The sequence below is a fragment of the Lactuca saligna genome, chromosome 3 (assembly GCF_052625555.1).
Source record: "Lactuca saligna cultivar CGN05327 chromosome 3, ASM5262555v1, whole genome shotgun sequence".
NCBI classification, from domain to species: domain Eukaryota; kingdom Viridiplantae; phylum Streptophyta; class Magnoliopsida; order Asterales; family Asteraceae; genus Lactuca; species Lactuca saligna.
Window position 1 is genome coordinate 20,898,266 of NC_136419.1, and position 20,865 is coordinate 20,919,130.

At 31.9% G+C, this 20,865-nt stretch overlaps 3 protein-coding genes and 1 long non-coding RNA gene across 6 annotated transcripts; 3 read left to right on the plus strand and 1 right to left on the minus strand.

Moving 5' to 3' along the window:
* Positions 1–532: 532 nt before the first annotated feature.
* On the minus strand, positions 533–5,465 carry LOC145034692 (putative folate-biopterin transporter 2). The gene is made up of 6 exons (XM_078983178.1): positions 4,531–5,465; positions 4,181–4,440; positions 3,999–4,094; positions 3,488–3,658; positions 1,724–3,180; positions 533–1,153 (listed from the first exon to the last, which is right to left on the minus strand). Exons 1-5 carry the CDS (start codon positions 4,916–4,918, stop codon positions 2,533–2,535), a joined length of 1,563 nt encoding a protein of 520 aa, XP_078839304.1. The 5' UTR covers positions 4,919–5,465; the 3' UTR covers positions 533–1,153; positions 1,724–2,532.
* A 945-nt stretch (positions 5,466–6,410) lies between these two features.
* On the plus strand, positions 6,411–9,365 carry LOC145033447 (uncharacterized). 3 transcript variants are annotated; one of them, XR_013677559.1, is made up of 8 exons: positions 6,411–6,673; positions 6,826–6,878; positions 7,013–7,065; positions 7,859–7,998; positions 8,096–8,174; positions 8,272–8,323; positions 8,413–8,459; positions 9,111–9,365. It is a non-coding gene; the product is annotated as an uncharacterized LOC145033447 (long non-coding RNA). The 3 variants fall into 3 exon arrangements; XR_013677561.1 differs by having other exon boundaries at positions 8,413–8,425; XR_013677562.1 differs by having other exon boundaries at positions 7,901–7,998.
* Positions 9,366–12,853: 3,488 nt separating this feature from the next.
* LOC145035245 (uncharacterized) lies at positions 12,854–13,924 on the plus strand. Its single transcript, XM_078983820.1, has one exon. The coding sequence runs from the start codon at positions 12,854–12,856 to the stop codon at positions 13,922–13,924; it is 1,071 nt and encodes a 356-aa protein (XP_078839946.1).
* Positions 13,925–14,775: 851 nt separating this feature from the next.
* On the plus strand, positions 14,776–15,837 carry LOC145035246 (uncharacterized). The gene has a single exon (XM_078983821.1). The coding sequence runs from the start codon at positions 14,776–14,778 to the stop codon at positions 15,835–15,837; it is 1,062 nt and encodes a 353-aa protein (XP_078839947.1).
* The last annotated feature ends 5,028 nt before the right edge of the window (positions 15,838–20,865 follow it).

Below are 20,865 nucleotides of genomic sequence, written 5' to 3' on the forward strand. Positions count from 1 at the left end.
TTTAGTACGTTTCCTACATATATCCGTGGTCACATACAATACATCTATTATTATTTAAACTTTCATTGTCAACTTTAAAAAACAAATCTTACTTATATACTTGTCGGTATAAATTCCGGTTTTTTACATTTTCATGCTTCTTTTTATATACGTTATGTATGAATTTGGTGACATGGAATACGTTTTATTCGATGAGATATATAGAAGTTAGTCAGTAGTACCAACCTCGTATCTTTATCTACCAACAAATATAACGGATTGACACCGTGCTAACGTGCAGTCGACAAAATCCTAGTTGATATTCAATATTGATATTATTCTTTATATTTACATGAATGTAGTGGTTCAAGATGACCATCATCATCTTCACTTGTTTCAGTTGACATGTATTTACCATCGAAGGTTCAATTGATTTGTGTTTATCAAACCCCTTTTCGTTCAATCAATTTCCCCCACATCTACATGATGAGGTATAAATTCTTATTTAAAATTCTAGATAACCCCAGACTACAAATCTACCACCAAGCAAAAGTAACCAAGATTTTGTATTCAATTCTGCAGTAAACAAACAAGATAAAGCATATGTTTTATTGGTTTCAATCTTGAACTATTTAATACAACAAGAGGACACGAGGTAAATAGGGATACCTAACGTATACAAATTAGGTTCCAAAGTTGAGGCTTATTTTGGAAATGCCAAAACCCGAAACCTTGGCTTCACAATTCTTCATCCAACAAAGGGTTAAGAAAGTATTATAATCCACGGGCAGCCCAGATGCACATCTTGATACGTTGAGCGCATGTGACACGGGTGCAATACATATTTTTGCATGCACCCGTCTCAAATGAGCACAACATATCCAGATATGCATTGGTGCTGCCCGAGGATTATAGTACAATCATATCCCTTTGATAGTGTGAACATCTTTGTTAAAAAGAACCAAGAAGCCAAGATTTCTGATTTTAGCATATTCAAAATAATCCACACAAATCACATGTTCAAAGTTTGATAGTTATAGGATAAGCTTGTTTTTTTGAAGAACTCCTGTTGATGATGTCATATAAAGTTCAAGAACCACTCTTGTCATTGGAGTAGTACTGATACTTGCCGATTCTTTCTGTTTATCGAAACTTGAAATGACATAGATCATATCTGCAAAGCCAAAGATTTGAGGATCTGGGATTAGTGCTAAATCATATGTTTTCAAATTTACTAACAGATCACCAAAAACAAAATCATAAATTACCAATTTTCTTAAGCCAAAAAGTATGGTGAAACCAAAAACTAGATCCAAACAAAGCTAACTTTTCTGAAGAATCTAACAACAGTGTGTAAATACATAGTAATATCCGCAGTAATTTGAGCTATTTATGTAAATGTAGTTCACTTCAACGGGATGAGAAAAACATAATCCAAACGAATTGACTTTTTGGCAGTAAAAAAAAAAAAAAAAAAAACAGATCTTAAGCTCGTGATTTCTAAGGGTATAAATCTAATACATGTTTAAAGTACTCTTGACATGAACAATACACTTATTAGTACCAATGGTGAATTGATCTATTTAAGATGCCTAAAACGACGATATGTAGTTAACATAAAAGAAAGAGAAAGAAACTAATCGAAAATAATCCTTTTTTTACAGAACTAGATTTAGCTCGCGATTTCTAGGAAATGTAACAAACATGTATTTATAGCGAATTTGACATGAAAGATTAGAGATACCTGTAGCTGTACAATTCATGAGAACTTCTGTTACCGGTGCTCGGCTTTTAGTAGGTTTTGATGAACGAAGATCTAGATTTTTAAATAGCTGCAGCTACCATAGATTTCATCAGCAATGAATGAAATCATTAGAAATCGAAAACGCCACTAACTGAGGATAAAGGGAGATTCAAATTCAAGGTTTAATAGAATTCGAGACGGCGATTGAGCGAGAAATTAGGGTTGCTGAATGGTTGTATTAATAGTCAACCGACCTGCGCTAATCTGCAGATATGGACCATTAACTTTTCAGGTTGGTCCTTGCTTGAAAACTTGTTTGCAGTTAGGTCCTTTGTTAAGTTTTGGATATTATATATAAACCTCACATTTCCCATATTTTTCTTCTGCCAATATAATTTTAAAAACTTGTTTGCAGTTAGGTCCTTTGCATTGTTTGGAAAAGCTTAGTGGGCTGACGCATAGTTGGACAAGATAAGCGGAAAAAAGAAACTTCTTGTGGTCATGGGGCAATGACACCTTCCTACTGAATTGGACTTGAGCAATGAGTCGGAACATTCAAGTGTGTAGATGATATATAAATGGAGACATACTACTACAATAAGATACCCAGGATACGACTGCAGATAATGTATAAAGAGTCGCATATTATATATTTAAAAACTTCAGCAAAAGTTTTTCTTTCACATCGTATCTACTGTCTTTCTCAATAAACATATAACGAAATTTTCACCTGATTTTCCCTCTTTAATAAATAAAGTTAACAAAAAAACAAAAAGAATAATGTTTCTCAACACATTCAAAACCCTATATCAACTACGAACACTAGTAACAAGTGGCGAAAGTTCCACCTCCTCCTCATGTTTCAACAATATTTCACTATCTTCTTCTAAACTACTCGTTACTTGTATACCATTTTCACTATCCTCTAAAACACTCAATACTTCCATACGTGAAAACCCCAATGACTCAGCATCACTTTTAGGCACCAAAAACAGAAAACAAAGAGGTACAATTCTCAGCACATTTCGTATCAAAATTGCCAACCATAAGTTGTCAAATTGTGTCCTTGTAACATTCAAGACGTGAAGAAGTAAACCACCTAACCATGTTGAAGACATGAGGCCAAAATTGTCAATTGACATGAGCAAAGCGAAGAACGTGCCTTCAATGCCAGGTGGACAAAGTTGTGAAGATAAGACAAGTAGTGGCATCCATTTTAAACGCCCGACTAATTGAAACACACTTTCATCGATAACCGCAAAGAAGTAATCTGGGATTCCTAGTTTAAGGTTCAGTCTTAGGATGAAGACAAGATCTAGCATTCCTGATAAACCGAAAAATAATTGAGTCCAAAATAGTAAAGCTCGGAAAGGATAAGTTTTTAAAGTGTATTGATATAATATCGCGCCTAAAAGGGATCCCACTGAGCCAATCGATAAAACAAAACCAATAGCCTCCTGCATACACAATATTATAGTGGTTAATACATTAATCGCCTATTTAAAGTGTTTATCAACTTACTGGGGTTTGATAACATGTGTTATATAAATAATTATTGTGTTTATAAAAAATATGTTTTTGATATAAAAGTATCTGTGAAAAATATTATTATAGATGATAAAAAATAAACTGTTATATGTAAACACAAATATGTCAATAATAGGTATGGGCGTCCTTTTTGTAAAAATAATTAATAATAATAATAAGTAACGAAGAGAAAGAGAAAGAGAGAAATATAACATAAATAAATAAATAAATAAACACCTGGGAGAAAGATGGGCCGGCTTTTGAATCAGTTTCCCAATAGAAGAGGCCCTCATAGATATTCAAACTCAAAGCAAACGAGAGATACATATACAAACATGGCCTCCATACATCCTCGCTTTTCAGAGTAGTCCACATAACCGTAGCAGCATCAACAAATTTCTCACGGATCTGATTCATACCCAAACAAGTCAATTTTCAACAATAAACCATATACTGTGTTTGACATGCATTGGACCAAGGCTACAAAAATTACAATTACAGGTTGTTTCTTTTTTTACTTAACGGGCTTAATGGGTTAAGACACCGACCATTTACCTTTTTGTCTTTCTACTTTTTTCCTCCCAATTCCTTTTTCCAAAAATTGATGAATATTGTCAACTTTATTTTAAAGAAACTAAGGGTAGAAAGGGCATTTGGTCTCGTTAAGTCTTGAAAAAGAACAATTTATCCAAACAAACATAGTAGTACTCATTCAAAAAAGAAACAAAGGCTAGTTAATTATATGTACCTGTCTATAAGCAAAGCTAGGTGATTGGGGTTCCTTTAGCACAACACCAACCAGTACCACAAGCGCATATGGTATACTTAGCAACCCATAAACTCCCTTTAATTTAAAAGGAAACAGGTCAGTTGTCGATATAAAAAACGTTAGATGTTGCAATTTGTGTTGAAAAAATACAAGAAAGCAACCTTGGGACCAATTAGATGAACAAAGACACCGCTCAAAGAAAATCCGATTAGAGCTCCAATGGAAGAACTCAAGGCACATAAGCTTTGCATATCTGGAGCAAGAGAAGGATGAACGCCACTATGCTGTGCTACACACGCATCAATAGTCACATCTGCTATAGCAACTCCAGCACTTCCGGCTGTTAGCGCCGCCAGTGCTAGCACAATATGCAGCTTTTCATGGAACGACAAGAAAAACATCGATAGAATTCCCACAATACCTGGAAAAATTGCGAATATACAGATAATAAATCGATCGATTACAAACTAAATAAGTATATGAATGAACATATATTGATACATGGTTTTACCAGCAAGAACGAAATAAGGTCTGCGTCTATGCCCGAAAATGGGAACGACATCTGTAAGAAGACCCCAAATGGGTTTAATAATCCATGGAATATTTGTTATTCCTGTGAAAGCTTGTGATTCAGATGGTTGAACTTTTTGCACATCTTTCATGTAGTACTCTGTGCCCACTCTAGCAAGAGATCCACCGAATCCTTGATTTATTCCATAAACAACCACAACAGCGACCACAGAACTCCAATGTGTTTCCCTTGATAGCATTCTCAGCCAATCGATTGGGCCCCTAATATTAAACCCCACAAAGATCCCTCTTTTGGGGCTTCCATTTTCATCCGCTTCAACTTGCTCTTCCTTGTTATAGATTTCGTTGCCTTTCCCTTCCTCCACCATCAAATTCAGCTTTCTCACAACTTGAACAACGAGTTTCTTGAAATGGGTATTTTAAGATTTATCCGATAGATATGAACATCACTCGAAAAGCATTGAAGGCCTTTGAAGAAACATCAATAGTCGAAGTCAACGCTCCTCAAATGTGGATCTTGGATCTGATTGGCGCTCTCTTCCAGATTTCTTGAAAATTTTATGAAATGGGTTTTGATTAGTGAGGGTGAATACATCTTAATCCCATTTACCAGTGCAAGAATGACTACTTACACGCAAAACAGAAGTTTTTTTTTTCAAAAATATTTGCTAAGATGGATGTAAAACAGGATGAAGCTTGTAAAGAAAGCACAAATCACAATGTTATGATACTTAAGCATGAATGGCAGAAGTTCAGAAATTTGATGTTTGGGGGTGAATTATTGAAAGTTCCGAAGAAATCTATGGCAAAATATGAAATTTTCTGTAAGTAGGTGGAAGATGTTATGCCATTGTTGACTACAATCCTGGTTTTCTTTGAAGTTGGAGATATTTGGACGTGATCCTTAAGCTGATAACTTTGTTTGTCCAAATTGATTGATTTTAAATTCTTTTCCAAATAAAATAATGGAATTATTATTATTATTATTATTATTATTATTATTATTATTATTATTATTATTATTATATATATATATATATATATATATATATACACGTTCAGGTTCATTTGAAATCATTCTAATTTTATAAGACCGTAAAACCAAATCTAAAAATATTTTTAAAATGCAAAATAAATGAAAAAATCCAAAAATTCTTTTTTTAAATATTATTTTCGGAACTTGAATTATTTAAATAAAAAATAAAAAAATAAAAAAAATCCCTTTTTTTTAAATACGTGAAATATTCTAATAGAATATTACACTAACATATTCTAAAAAATAATTTTAAAATCCAAAATAAATGGAAAAATCTAAAATTTCTTTTTTTAAACATTATTTTCGGAACTTGAATTAACTAAAAAAAAAAATTTTGAAAAATACGTGAAATATTCTAATAAAATATTACACTGTACATATTCTAAAAAATAATTTTAAAATGCAAAATAAATGAAAAAATCCAAAAAAAATTAATATTATTTTCGGAACTTGAATTAACTAAAAAAAATAAAAAAAAATGCGTTTCAGTCTCACAAAATTAGACCGTCTCACATGAACCTAACCCTATATATATATATATATATATATATATATATATATATATATATATATATATATATATATATATATATATATATATATATATATATACCATTTTATAAAAGGTTTATCTTTGTGGGCCCTCTATAATTTAAGACATTTATCTTAAAAATCAAGGAGATCAATTATGGACCTTTGGATCTAAAATGAAGGGTCATGATTATTTGATATTTGTAATCCGTGTGAAATTGTTTGAACCAATAGGACACCACAAACACAAATACACGGATCCCTCTAATCCATTCATGAAATTGTATGGACCTTTCTCATTCCCTCATTCCGCCGTTTCTAATGATAGCAAAAATCTCTCCTCCTCCTCTCTTAATCCATTCGCCGTCTACATCTATCTTGATCCAGTCGCCATTACGCGGATCTCTCCTCCTCCTCTCTTAATCGATTCGCCTTCTAAATCTCTCTTAATACAGTCGCCATTACACGGATCCTTGGTTTTTTGTTTCGATTTCACGGGCTAGGGTTTATACAATCTCGAAGTTTTTGAAGATCGTGTGGAACAAAAGATTGAAAGGTTCGTTTTTTTTTATTACTTGGTTTGGTTTTTGAGTATTCTTCTCCAGAATTTGGAACGAACGGCATTAGCTACAAAAAAATCGTGAAAACACCCTACGGTTTGTCCTGTGCTAACCGATTTTGCTTGTTTGTTTCGATTTCATGTGTTAGGGTTGATACAATTCCAATGTTTTCGAAGATTTTGCTCCACAAACGATTGAAAGGTTCGTTTTTTTATAACTTGTTTCGGTTTTTGGGTTTTGTTCTCTATAATTAGCCACAAAAAACTCGCCAAAATCCCCTACGGTTTGTCCTGTGCTAACCGATTTTGCTTGGTTGTTTCGATTTCATGTCTTAGGGTTAATATAATCCCAAGGTTTTCGAAGATTTTGCTGAACAAACGATAGAAAGGTTCGTTTGTTTATAACATGTTTTGATTTTTGAGTTTTGTTCTCCATAATTCAAAAAGATCGCCAAACCGTCTACCTATTATCTTGTTTAAACAGATTTTGGTGTTGCTTGCGATTCCATGTCATGTAATTTCATGTAGCATTTGCCCTTTAAACTTATTGCTAAAAACGTAATCTATTAAAACTAATAAAAAGTAACTTAGTTTTTTACAAATTTAATTTTATACACATATATAGGAGGATATAAATGAAAATTAATAAAATAAATATTGAAATATGAAATTTACGTGTAAATGAAAGACAATAAAAATAAAAAATAAATACCTCATTAAAACTTCAATCCATATGATCAAAGAATGATAATTGAGATTCATAAGTTTTAATATTTTATACCAAAATTTTTATAACTTCATTTATTTGTATCGTTCTCTTTATATTTCAAACTTTTGACGGAATTTAAGTATACAAAAATAAGATTGCAGTTCAACAGTAACATAATATAAAAGTTCAAATTATAATTTTTTGTATTTTCTACTCTTTATTTTTAGTTATAATACCATTTAAATCTCTACAAAGAGATGATAACAAATATAAACTATTTCGGTTGTAGTTTTCATCAAACTATCTATGCCATCATGTACAATTGTCTTGGCATCATGTTCTTTACTTTTCATTCTTAAACAATATAGTTTTTTTAAAGCACTTAAACTACATATTAAAATACAAAAGAGACAAATATTACAAACACTTCACTGAATCTTCTACTTTACTTTATATTCTACTTTTCTCTATAGCTTTGTGTTGATGCTCTTCCTGCCATGTCAAACTTCAAATAGAATTTTATCCTACCACAAAGCAAAACACATATGAAGATAGAAAGCTAAAAATTAGAACAACCTAAAAGAAGAAGAAAGAGAAAAATACATCCAGAAAGGTTTGTTTTTGTTTCTAACTTGGTTTGATTTTTCAGTTTTCTTCTCCATAATAATGAACAAACTCCATTAGCCACAAAAATCTTTTTTTTTTTTCAGGTCAAAAAAACTGGAATGGTGCATCCCATGGATGTTGAATGAAACTCTGATTTTACTTTGTGTTTTAGAATATTACCAGGTTATATTTCTATTGCGTTTTTATTTGTTGAACGAACCATTTCAACATTTTTGTTTTCTATCTATTTACACATAAAAATTCTATGAAATGCAAGCAGATCAAGAAGGAATGTTATCAAATTTGCACCAACTAACTTTTATGTTATTTAGGTATAATTATTGGTGTTTATTTAACTTTAATTAAACTTTCATGTTATATATATTCATAGTTAACTCATAGTTTATGTTTTTTTTTTCAGATCTGATGAAAGGGTATGATTAATTGTTTAATAAATACTTATTGAAGGTAGTTGATATTTTTCTAAACTCTTCATATATTTGCTGAGGTTTTTTTTTCTATATGATATCATTATAGAATTTAAAGTTTTAATTAAATCAAATGTTTATGAAACTTTTTAGCCTTAAAAATTGCTTTATACTTTTATTTAAATATATATGATTATATTTTGTTTTAAAATTTTATTTACCAAATAGGTGTAGTTTTAAAAATATTTATCAAATAAGTGTAGTTTCAAAGTTTATATTTTTTCTAAAACTTTCAGGCTTTTATTCTATTTTCATATATTTTAATATTTTTCTTTTGATCTTTTTAAAACTTTTTGATATTAATTTTTTATGTGAAAATAGATTAACATACTAGAACGGTATGGTAATTTGGCAAATTTTAAAGTTAAATGTAGTGACACAATCTTTGTTTTACGTTACCAAATTATTTTAAGAAATGGGGTTTATAAAAAAAATGATAAAAATAGCAATTTTTTTATAAAAAGAGAGGTCAAAAAATATTTAAAAGAAATTAAGTAAAAATAAAATGAAAGTTTAAAAATATAAAATTTTAAAACTACACTTGTTTGGTAAATATTTTTGAATCTACATCTATTTGGTAAATATTGTTTTATGATGACTTATATTTTACCTTTTTTTTTTTTTTTGCTAGGCACAAGTTTTTGATATGTTTGGACAACCTTCAAAATTAGTAGGGGTAGAAATATGATACTTTTTCTATTATGTAATCCGTTCATAAGTGTGTAATTATATGTATGTATGTTAAAGTAAGGTTAAATGATAAAGAAATCGTGCAAGTACCTTGTTATTTCCCAATTTTTAAATTATAAAGTAGGAAATAACATCGTACTTTCAAAGATTTCTATATTATGGGATCCTATTTTTTTATGTTTTTCTTTCTTACGAAAATAAGTTGCTATTCATGATTATATCGGCATTGAAGTACAATGATATTTCTTGTGCTTCCTTGTAAGGAATAAGAAATATCATCTTATTTTAATTGATTCGATTATAATATAACAAAAAATTGAAATTATGATGCTATTTCTTGCATTGTAAACATTGATCATACAAGTTTTGTATAATAATATCATATTTTCTCACTTTTTATTGTCATAACATTCTAAATTTATCTATATTCTATATGTTTTTGAATGTGTTAATGTTAAAGTTGGATGCTTTATTATTATTAATGAATAGAATAAAAAAATTAATGCATATCATAAATGTTAAGGTACATTTTTTAGATTCTGTGTTTATGTGAAACTGGGAATTTATAATAACGAATAAAATAAAACAAATAAAGGAATTTCGTTTTTTTTAAAAACACAAATTGAATGCATGTGAAAAAAAAAATTCTAATTGTAAAATATTTTGTTAGGTACAAATATTGTCAGTAATAGTATTGTTGGTTGTATAGTATTGTTGACTGTGAAAAGTAACAGTAGTGTTGACTGTGAAAAGTAGGAAAAACCAATGTCAAAAACAGTAAATTAGTAGGTAATTATGTGGTCATAAATAGTATTTTTCAGACTGTCTAAAATACTATTTATTTGTCAGAAAACAGCAATTTATAGACTGTAAAAAAACTGTTTAATAGACAAAAAAAACTGTTCAAAAACAGTACTAGCAAAAGATTCCATAAGGAAAACCAATATAAATATGTTCATTGGTTGATAAACAAATTGTAGAAGCTTGAGTTTTAGAAAAAAAATGTATGCTTCCTTTTCTTTCTGTTGTATTTTGATATACAAAAGCTAAATCGCAATTACTATTTTTAAATGAGTGATGTGTTTTGATTTTTTTTTTCATTTACCTAGCAACAAATTTTTTTAGTGTATGCTTTAGAGTAACATTTACAATTTTGTTTAAATTTGATTAATTTCAATTTTTAATATAAAGTGATGTGTATTGTTTTTTTTTTCATTTACCTAGCAACAAGTTTTTAGTATATACTTTAGAGTAACACGTACAATTTTGTTTAGATTTGATTTGGTTTTTAACAACTTATTTTTGTTTTAATCATGTCTATGATACAGGGCAGTGCTTACTTTTGACTTGTGACCAAAATAGAGGTAAATTGGAAGTCTTTCAATTTACATTATTCATCTTGTTTAAATATCATTATCCTTTTTTGCTATATGTTTTACTCTGTTATATTTTAATATAGTATTAGTTATTCCTACGTGTAATATAGTATTAGTTATTCCTACGTGTAAAACTTGATAATACTATGTAGTTTCTTTTATTTACATGTTTTATTTTGTTTACATATCATTATCTTTTTTTTGTTACATGTTATACTCTATATAATTTCTTTTATATTTATTTACTATAACAAATGTAAATCATTTAAAATATAAGTATAAACCGTTTAAAGATTTGGATATAAAAGTGGATGCAAATATATACAAGACCAAATGTAAGAAATAGAGATATTAATAGTATAATATTTATAGAAATATATTATATGAATAGTTATTATTTTTATTGGTTTTAGTTTAATATGTTGTTATTAAAATATAATGAAGAATAAAATTTTGTAGCATTTATGATATCAAATTAGGTTTGTTAAAACTTTTAACATTGTAAATGAAAGTCTAAAATATTATATATCTATATTTTCTATTGTTTATTTTAATAATTATAAATACACTATTTATTGTTATGAACATTTTAAATATTTTTAATATTTAAATTAATATTGTAAATGAAAGTCTGAAATATTTTATATTTGTATTTTCTATTGTTTATTTTAATAATTATAGATACAATATTTATTGTTATGAACATTATGAATATTTTTAATATTTAAATTAATAATATTGTTATCAATTATTTAACTTTTACATTTTATTTTAAATTTTGTAGAAAATGGATATGTATTTCAATGTTAACTCTTTTCGGTCACTCAATAGTCCATATGCGTGGTATAATTTTGCTTGTGTTCGGATTGATTTTGTTTGGGTGGATATAAGGGAAAGCAAACTAATTATGCTTGTAGTTGACCAAAATGTAAGTTCCAAATATATAATGCTTAATTTCACCATATAAAGAGTTTTTCTATTACTATTTTTTTAACAAATTTTTTATTAACTAGAGAGAAAAAATGGTGGTAGTTGTACCTAGCTCTTTAATAGGAAGATACCTAGAAAGAGGTATGCAAGGCCGCTTATATTTTATAAATCATTTTAAACTCAATTCCACTCCCGATGACTTCCCCAAGTATGAAGGATACAACTTTGTTGATGATCAATATGTCATAATTGTCAACCAAGCTACACGATTTACTCTACTTGAGCCAGTCATTGAAAATCATTTTCCGACTTATCCATTGGTTGAGTCTATTGAATATCTGATGAGAAATCCACATCAACGAAATCTGATCGGTAATTCTTAAATAGTTATTACAATATAATATTTAACTCATTTTTTAAAAAATAACTAAAATTTGTTTTACTTAAATGGTGGTTTAGATGTTGTTGGCAAAGTTATTGATGGACATCTTTTACACCATGATTGTTCGATTGATTTACTTCTTCGAGATCAATCGTAAGTTTTGATATTATTATTATTAAGATTTTAATTATAAGTACTATTAAAATCAATATTTCAAATTATTATAGTGGCTATGTAATTCAGTTGATTTTGAATGGTGGTCCTGAAGCCTTACCTTTTAAACTCGCGCGATCAATTCAAGAGAAATGGATCATATATGTATCTCGTGTTAAATATCGAAGCCGAGGGGGGAGTAAGTATAAACTTTTCAGTTAAAATCATTTAACAAATTAATTATTTTTATTATCCATATGAAGTATTAATGTATAAAAATTAATTTCAGTGAACTTTTTGGATTCTACATCCATTTCGAGGGTTGCATTTGAGCCGGTTATGGCAGAAGCAAATGCTATTAGGGTGATTTATGGATGATATAATTATGTATTTCAATTTTAAAAATAAACAACTTAAGAACGTTTGTTGGTGGTTTGTTTATGTAAGAATATTGGTTATTGGTATTTTGTTGTTGTAACCTTAATATATCTATTATGTTGCAATTTATTATCTTTGATCTATATTATTCAAGTATTGAACAAATTTATGTATTGAGTTAGTAGATATAATATTCTTTTTATTTATGTTTTATAAACTTATAGTGTGAAATTGGGAAGAAGATTGCTACAACAATTTGTGGTAGATATCTACATAAAGATCGAGACTTCACGCTTGCTTTTTTGTAAGCTAAACCAAAAGAAGATAAGATCTGACCTTTACCAAGGAATTGTTGACTGTGTCAATGCCGGTGAAGTTGAACCAAGTAGAGTCGGCCAACGGATAGTCTTACCTACATCTTTCATTGGTGGACCACATGACATGCGACGAAGGTTCCTAGATGCAATGACGTTAGTTCAAGATGACGAAAAGCCTGATATATTCCTTACAGTAACATGCAATCCAAACTGGCCAGAAATTGTTGATGATTTGAAACCCGGGCAAAGTGCACAAGATCGACCAGACCTTGTATCAAGAGTGTTTCGTGCAAAATTAGAGGATCTAAAGGACCAACTTCTAAAGCATCATATCTTGGGTGTGGTTCGAACATATGTTTATGTGGTGGAGTTTCAAAAGCGTGGTTTGCCACATGCACATTTCCTCTTGATAATGAGACCAGAACACAAGATGACAAATGCTGACCATTATGACAAAATGGTGTGTGCTGAACTTCCCGATCCGAAAAAGTATCCCAAAATGCACGAACTTGTTGTGAAGCACATGATGCACGGTCCTTGTGGTCATTTACGAGAAACCAGTCCATGTATGCAAGGAGAGCCAAAACAATGTCGGTGGAGATATCCTAGACAATTTAATGAAGCGACGACACAAGGAGAAGACTCATATCCATTATATAGGAGGAGAAACAATGGGATAGAGGTCAACGTACGAGGAAATACACTTGATAACAGATGGGTGGTACCATATAACCCGAAGCTGTTAATGATGTTCAATTGCCACATGAATGTCGAGGTTTGCTCGAGCATAAAATCTGTGAAATATGCTTTTAAATACGTTTACAAGGGACATGACAAACAAGTTGTCCACATTAATCAAGATGGAGCGGAACCCATCATCAATGAGATTAAAAGATATCAAGATGCACATTACGTCTCACCCCCTGAGGCAATATGGAGGATTTTTAGCTTTGTGCTTTCTCAAATCCACCCTTTCGTCATGTCTTTGCATCTTCATCTCCCGAACCAACAATTGGTTAGATTCTCAGATAATGATTCAATGATTGATATTGTGGACATGGAGAAAGATAAGAGTTCAATGTTGACTGCATTTTTTGACATGAATAAAATGGATGAGATTTCGAGGCAATATCTATATAAAGAATTCCCAAGATACTTTACATGGAATTCAACCAAACGTTGTTGGAAGCAAAGGAAAAAGAGAGCAATGAGAGGCTGATTGGTTTCTGCTAACCCTGCCGAAGGAGAGAGATACTACCTACGGGTTCTTCTATCACATGTTAGAGGGCCAACATGCTTTGAAGATCTTTACACGGTGAACAACGTGTTACATCCAACATTTCGTAAAGCTGCTCTTGAGAGAGGGTTAATAGAGACCGATGATAACCTATCTCAATGTCTTATGGAGGCTTCATTATATCAATTTCCAGGTGCTCTTAGAAGGTTATTTGCAACAATACTCATTTATTGCGAACCCGGAGATGTTCGCAAGTTATGGGATGACCACTATAATTCACTTTCTGAAGATTATATGCGACAATGTGAAAGTGTTGAGCGAGTTCAAACCATGGTTCTTATGGATATCTCTATAATTTTGCAATCTATGGGTAAGCATCTCAATGAGTTTGATCTTCCTATGGTAAATACACACATCAATTTGGAATCTGGATTTTATCGTGAGGTCCAAGAGGAGTACTCCATTGTTGTGGATGATGAACACCTTCGTGCAAAATATTCTCTCAATACCGACTAAGAAAATGCATATGATCAGATCATGACCCACGTTAATCAGAATCGTCCGGGTGTGTTTTTTATAGATGGTCCTGGTGGAACTGGGAAAACATTTTTGTACAAAGCCTTACTTGCCGAGGTTCGGTCCTATGGTCATATTGCACTTGCGACAGATTCATCCGGTGTTGCGGCTAATAATATGCCTGGGGGAGAACATCTCACTCGCGGTTTAAGATTCCGATAAATCTTGATAATAACTCAATGTGCAAAATCAATAAGCAAAGTGGGGTTGCACAACTACTTCGTTTGGCCAAAATAATCATATAGGATGAAGCATAAATGGCGAATAGGCAAGCAGTAGAGGCGGTGGATCGAACGATGCAAGACATTACAAAGTTGAGCCTCCTTTTTGGTGGAAAGATAATGATCTTGGGAGGCGATTTTAGGCAGGTGTTACCAGTATTCAGACGTGGTACTAGAGCACAGATTGTAGACGCCAGTTTGAGGATGTCACCTCTTTGGTCTTTGATTAAAAAAATACGTTTAACTATAAATATGAGAGCACTAGCCGATCCATGGTTTTCAGATTTTTTGATACGAATTGGCAACGGAGATGAAGAAACCATCGATGAAAGTTTTGTCCGAATACCTGATGATATGTGCATTCCTTACACTGACCAAGACAAATCAAAAGACGAGTTGATTAATGCAATCTTTCCTTCTTTGCACATCAATGGAGGCTCTTCAGAGTATATTATTTCCAGGGCGATACTATCAACAAAAACTGAAAGTGTTGATGAAATTAATGATCAACTGATTGATAGGTTATGTGGAGATGAGAGGATTTACTATAGTTTTGATGACGCAGAAGATGATAAGAACAATTTCTATCCGAAGGAATTCTTAAACTCTATCAATATCAGTGGTTTACCTCCTCATTACCTTCGACTCAAAACTGGATGCCCTATAATACTGTTAAGGAATATTGATCCTTCGGATGGTTTATGTAATGGCACAAGATTGATATGCAAAGGTTTTCAGATGAACGTGATCGATGCGGAAATAGCAGTTGGCCTTCATGCCGGAAAACGAGTTTTTTTACCAAGAATCCCTCTTTGTCCATCCGATGATGACATGTTTCCATTCAAATTGAAAAGAAAACAGTTTCCAATTCGGCTTAGCTTTGCTACGACAATCAATAAAGCTCAAGGTCAAACAATTCCAAACGTTGGTGTTTATCTACCAGAGTCAGTATTCTCCCATGGGCAACTTTATGTGGCACTTTCCAGAGGGATATCCCGTGAGAATACAAAGGTCTTAGTGAAACCTACAAAAGAATTTCAGGGGAGAGGAATTTACACATCAAATGTGGTGTATCAAGAAGTTTTGCGTGATATATAAAATCAAATTTTGTATAAACCTTATCGATATATATATTAAAATAGTAACATGCTGGTTTTCATTTATTATCATATACGATTACAGTCGCACCACCTCACTGAGATAACTTTTCACCTAACAAGAACTAATCGGCGCCTAGAATCTTTTTGTCGAAAGGAAAAATAGTCGTCGCCGCATCGCGCGGGTACCCCACTACTATATATATATATATATATATATATATATATATATATATATATATATATATATATATATATTAAGATTATGAAGAAAAAGTAACAGTAAACCCTTTGTTTTTCGTATTTGGTCCCTGAACTTATATTAACTTTCTCTCCTATTTTCCTTACTTTTCCACTTTTGTCAATGTTTCATACATATTTGTGTTGGTGGTAGGCGGTCTAAAAAGTGGTAAATTTATTGTATTTTTAATGTGTTCCCGTCTTCGTGTTGATCTCCATTGGGTTCCAAGTGTCTTATTCCTCTTACTTTGCTTATCAATCCCTGATCTCCTTTTTCTTTTCCGTCTGTTTGTGTTTCTTCGTCATCATCCGCTTTTCTTTCTCGGCCTCGCTCTTCGTTTCTGTAGGGTAAAAATTGTGTTTTGTTCTTCTTTTGTTTCTTCCATTCTCGTCTTTTTCGTTCCTTTATTGTCCTTCTGTGGTCGTATATCTATGTAATGGTGGTTCCGCCCAAACGGTGTCGGGATGAAGGTTCTTCGTCGTCTGCTGCTGTTCCTTTAGTTGGTCGACGGAAGTGTCGTTGTGTTGATCGACTCTCTGTGCTTCCCGAGTACGGTGATTGTGGTGATTGTAGCTGGGTATGTGAGTATTGTGGTGCGTTATTCTGGTATGTGGAAAGGGCTCTTAATATATCTACGGCTGGCAGTGGCGAGGCTATGTTGAAGTTTAGTGGGTCACTTGACCCACCTATTTTTTTAATTTTATAACATTGTATATATAATTAAAGTTATTGACCCACCTTAAATAATTTTAATGAACTACCTTAGTATTTTAGACAGCTAAAATACATGTATTTTTATAGCTCATACTTTATATTTTAATAGCACAATCCAATATAAATAGCCCAATATAACTTAAATTGAAAAAGAAAATTAAAATAATAATTGTACGAAGGCAAAATGATATTTTCTATCCATGCCTGACAATTGTCGAGTGATCACCATGAGACATTACTCATCAGCCCATCGACCATCAAAATTGCGAAACGACATCACTCTCAGGTGCGTCGGTGCCACCATCGGCAATCGCCGCTCGCCCATCCAACATTAGTAATGATACAATTTAAAAAACATATCAAAATATAAGACCCCGTTGGATACAGTTGTAAGAACTTTAAATCTTTTTTGGTTTATACGACTAGACCCGAACACGCAACTAGTATTGTTTGCTTTTTTTTTCTATCGGTTTCATTTAAATTGTGAACCATGTAGTTTTACGTTCTAGACTCGTCACTGACGGCCGCTCATGCAAGGTACACTCATTTTTGTAGAGTTGGGAGTGTCGTTCTTCCATACCCTTCTAGGTTTCCCGCTCAATTTATTAGCCTGTACGAGAGTCGAAATTTTTTAAAGGATATTAGGGCTTATAATAGTATGTTTTCCATGACTTCTTTTGGGGCTAATGTTGATGATGACGTCAATGATAGTCAGGGTCCATATGTTTTTAAGATATCAGGTCAGATTAGTCATAAGATTGGGTCCCTGTCTCCCGATACCGCAAAAGGTCCGAGGTTTTTACAGCTTTATCTATTTGATACAAATCATGAGGTTAAAAATTGTTTGAGAGCTTTTGGTCGTCCTGGAGCGAACACTTTGGATCATACTGTTGTCAGTTTTTTGGTTGACTTCTTGGGTACGAATAATGAATACGTGCGGACCTTCAAGACTGCAAAACAGATGGCTGAAGGAAGTAATCTGCAGTCATATGTGGTTCGGCTATTTAACAACATACAAGACCGTAGGTATGATCTGCCCTTACCAGGGTCCTTGGGATGTATAGTTAGTGGTGATGACACAACATGTACCACATATGACATTACACACAATCTGGCCAGCCTCAACGAATCAGTAAGCTCCATCCGAGCTACATGCCTTTACAGTATCCGCTATTGTTTCCATATGGTGAAGAAGGTTGGTCACCCCGTTTGAGGCTTGGCAATCAGAGATGTACAACTGCTCAAAATCTTACAGTAAATATGTATTATGCCTATCACATCCATACACGTCAACATATCTTGTCTCCAATTCTGAACTCATCGCGACTCTTCCAATAGTATTTGGTAGATGCATATACGTGTATAGAGGAGAGCCGTTTGGATTACATTATAAAACATCAGGCAAGTCTCCGTTCTGATTATGTTAGCGGACTCTATGATGCGCTTTCGAAGGGAGATAGGGAGGCAGGTGTTGTTGGGAAACGTGTTTTTTTGCCCACGTCGTTCACAGGTGGTCCCCGGTTCATGTACAACCATTATTTAGATGCACTTTCCATATGTCGGGTGTATGGCAATCCACAAAACTTTATCACATTCACATGTAATGTAAAGTGGCCAGAGATCACCAGCTATATGGATACGCATCGCCAAATCGATTCCCATAGTAGAGCGGATATCATTGTCCGGGTGTTCAACATCAAAGTTCATGACTTTATCCGGTTTCTTAAGGAAGACAAGACGTTTGGCAGTGTTGAAGCATGTACGTTTTTCACTTGCCTCCCCTTTAAACTTCAAAATGATGTTATGTATAGTTTGCTAGACTATGAAATTTCATTTTTTAACTTTTTCTAGCTGATTGGTGTATAATAATTTTCTTATATATTATCTACAATGCTGTTAAAGGGGTTCACTTTTGTTTTTTGTATTTATTTTGGATGTTTTTCCATAATTGTATATATCGTATCCATTATCTTTGTTCCAAATTGATATATGTATGGATATATCAAATTACATATTTCCTCTGTTTTTAGTTGTCTCATCATACATATATGATAATTTAATTCCTTCATATAAAGTTTACTTTATGTTTTTTATAATATCGACCTTCATGTGGAGTTTGTTGTTTTTATGGACCCATATTTCCAGCTAAGTTCTGTCCAAACGTGTAATCATTTATGTATAAAACTCATTTTTCATTAACAAAATTTAATTGAATTTTGGATTTTTTTTAAAATGTTAACAGATTTCTTATAAGATATTTACTTTTCATAAACCGAAATTTTATTCAATTTTCATTTCCTTTAATATATTAAAAACCAGTATATGACATGGACATTACCCCTGTATTCAAAACTTGATATCGCTGCCACATGATACACTTTACTTTCTACCGCCTCTAGACGTTCTCCATTTGTTATATTTTGCAACTGAAGTTTGCTTTTATTGATTAGTTTGTTCCAAAATTACACTCCTGTATACATGTTGCTGGTTTTACACATATATGCACCTGTTTCCTAACTGATATGAGTTGTACAGATTTCTCCAGCTGCGTTATTTCTTGACTATATTGGAATTTTATATATTGTTCCAATACTACCCCTGCACCCATAATTTCCTCTTGATGTCGCTGTAATCATTTTATTTCGTATATGTTTGACTACTTTAAATTTCTTTTTGTAGTTCCAAGATTACCCCTACATTGATATCTTCGCGTTCGTGCCATATTTTCATCACACATGTATCATATTTTAATTCCTTCTTATAAACTTTACTTGATGTTTCACATCTACTCACTTATCTAAGAACCTTTTTTCATTAACAAAATTTAATTGAATTTTGGTTTTTTTTTTTTTGACATATTTATTTTTCACAAACAAAGATTTAATTCATGAGTGCAGGGACAACAAGAGTTGTGAAAAATATGAGTGTTACTGAGAGTCTTGCCGGATTTTTCACAAACAGTGGTTTCTGCACACATCTCATTCGTATCTGTTTCATTACTTTTTTTTTGTCGTTCCAAATTTACCCCTACATTGATATCCTGGTGGTCCTGCCACATTTTACAACCTGCATATGTTAACACTCATATTTTCCTGCGACTGAATTACGTAAATTTGTACATTTAAACTTGATCACCTCTATCACGTTGCGTTATTTCTTGATTAAATTGGAATTTTATATATCGTTCCAATACTAACCCTGCACTCATAATTCCTCTTGTTGTCGTTGCAATCATTTTATTTTGCATCCGTTTAATTTGAATTAAAAACTTTAGACAATATTTTATAGAGACAAAATTGTAAAATTGGACCTTGTGTCATAAATTATGAACAATATCCAAAAAATTGATTTGCATGAAATGTTTAAAATCAATAATTTTTTGTGATTTTTGTCTCTAGTGTGACATCCTTAATTTTACGGTCAAAAAACATGTTTATTTATGTTTGTTTAAAAACAGTGTTTATTTATGTTGCCGAATTTATCCTATAAAAATATTTTCGATAAAATGCTTTTCATTGATTTATAAAAAAACTTACGATGTCATAATACAAGAAACATAAGCATAACGATACTTGTCATTGACCTTTCAACATCAATGATCGATATTTCTTTTAATCTCTCATCAGATCCAAACATCAAATATATTTATATCGCTACCTGTGATACCAAGAAATCGAGTACGTCAAATTGAGAAACCTGATGAGTACATAGGATTTTCATCTCATAATATTATTATTAATTTTTTTGGAAAGGGAACTTCCCTAACGAGGGTTTCCGGGCCAGCTTTCGTCCACCGACTAATCCCCCGCTGCAAACATAAAGCTTTGCATCATGCCCTCGAGTCACTGCAGGCGAACCTCCATGACCACAAGGGCTGAGTGGTGCCAGGATTTGAACATGAGTCAATAGGTTATCCACTATATCTTTCACATATCTTACCAAGTCACCACAACCCAAGTGGTTATATTATTATTAATTTGAAGTTGGAGTATTTGGATGTGATCCTTAAGATGATAACTTTGTTTGTCCAAATTGATTGATTTTAAATTCTTATCCAAATAAAATAATGGAATT

Bases quoted from the DNA above. Each gene is read 5' to 3' on its own strand.
- LOC145034692 (XM_078983178.1), bottom strand. From the start codon at position 4,918: ATGGTGGAGGAAGGGAAAGGCAACGAAATCTATAACAAGGAAGAGCAA. The intron at 4,441-4,530 runs GTAAAACCATGT...CAATTTTTCCAG, and splicing joins ACCTTATTTCGTTCTTGCTG to GTATTGTGGGAATTCTATCG. The intron at 3,659-3,998 runs GTACATATAATT...GGTATGAATCAG, and splicing joins CTAGCTTTGCTTATAGACAG to ATCCGTGAGAAATTTGTTGA.
- LOC145035245 (XM_078983820.1), top strand. From the start codon at position 12,854: ATGACGTTAGTTCAAGATGACGAAAAGCCTGATATATTCCTTACAGTA.
- LOC145035246 (XM_078983821.1), top strand. From the start codon at position 14,776: ATGGCGAATAGGCAAGCAGTAGAGGCGGTGGATCGAACGATGCAAGAC.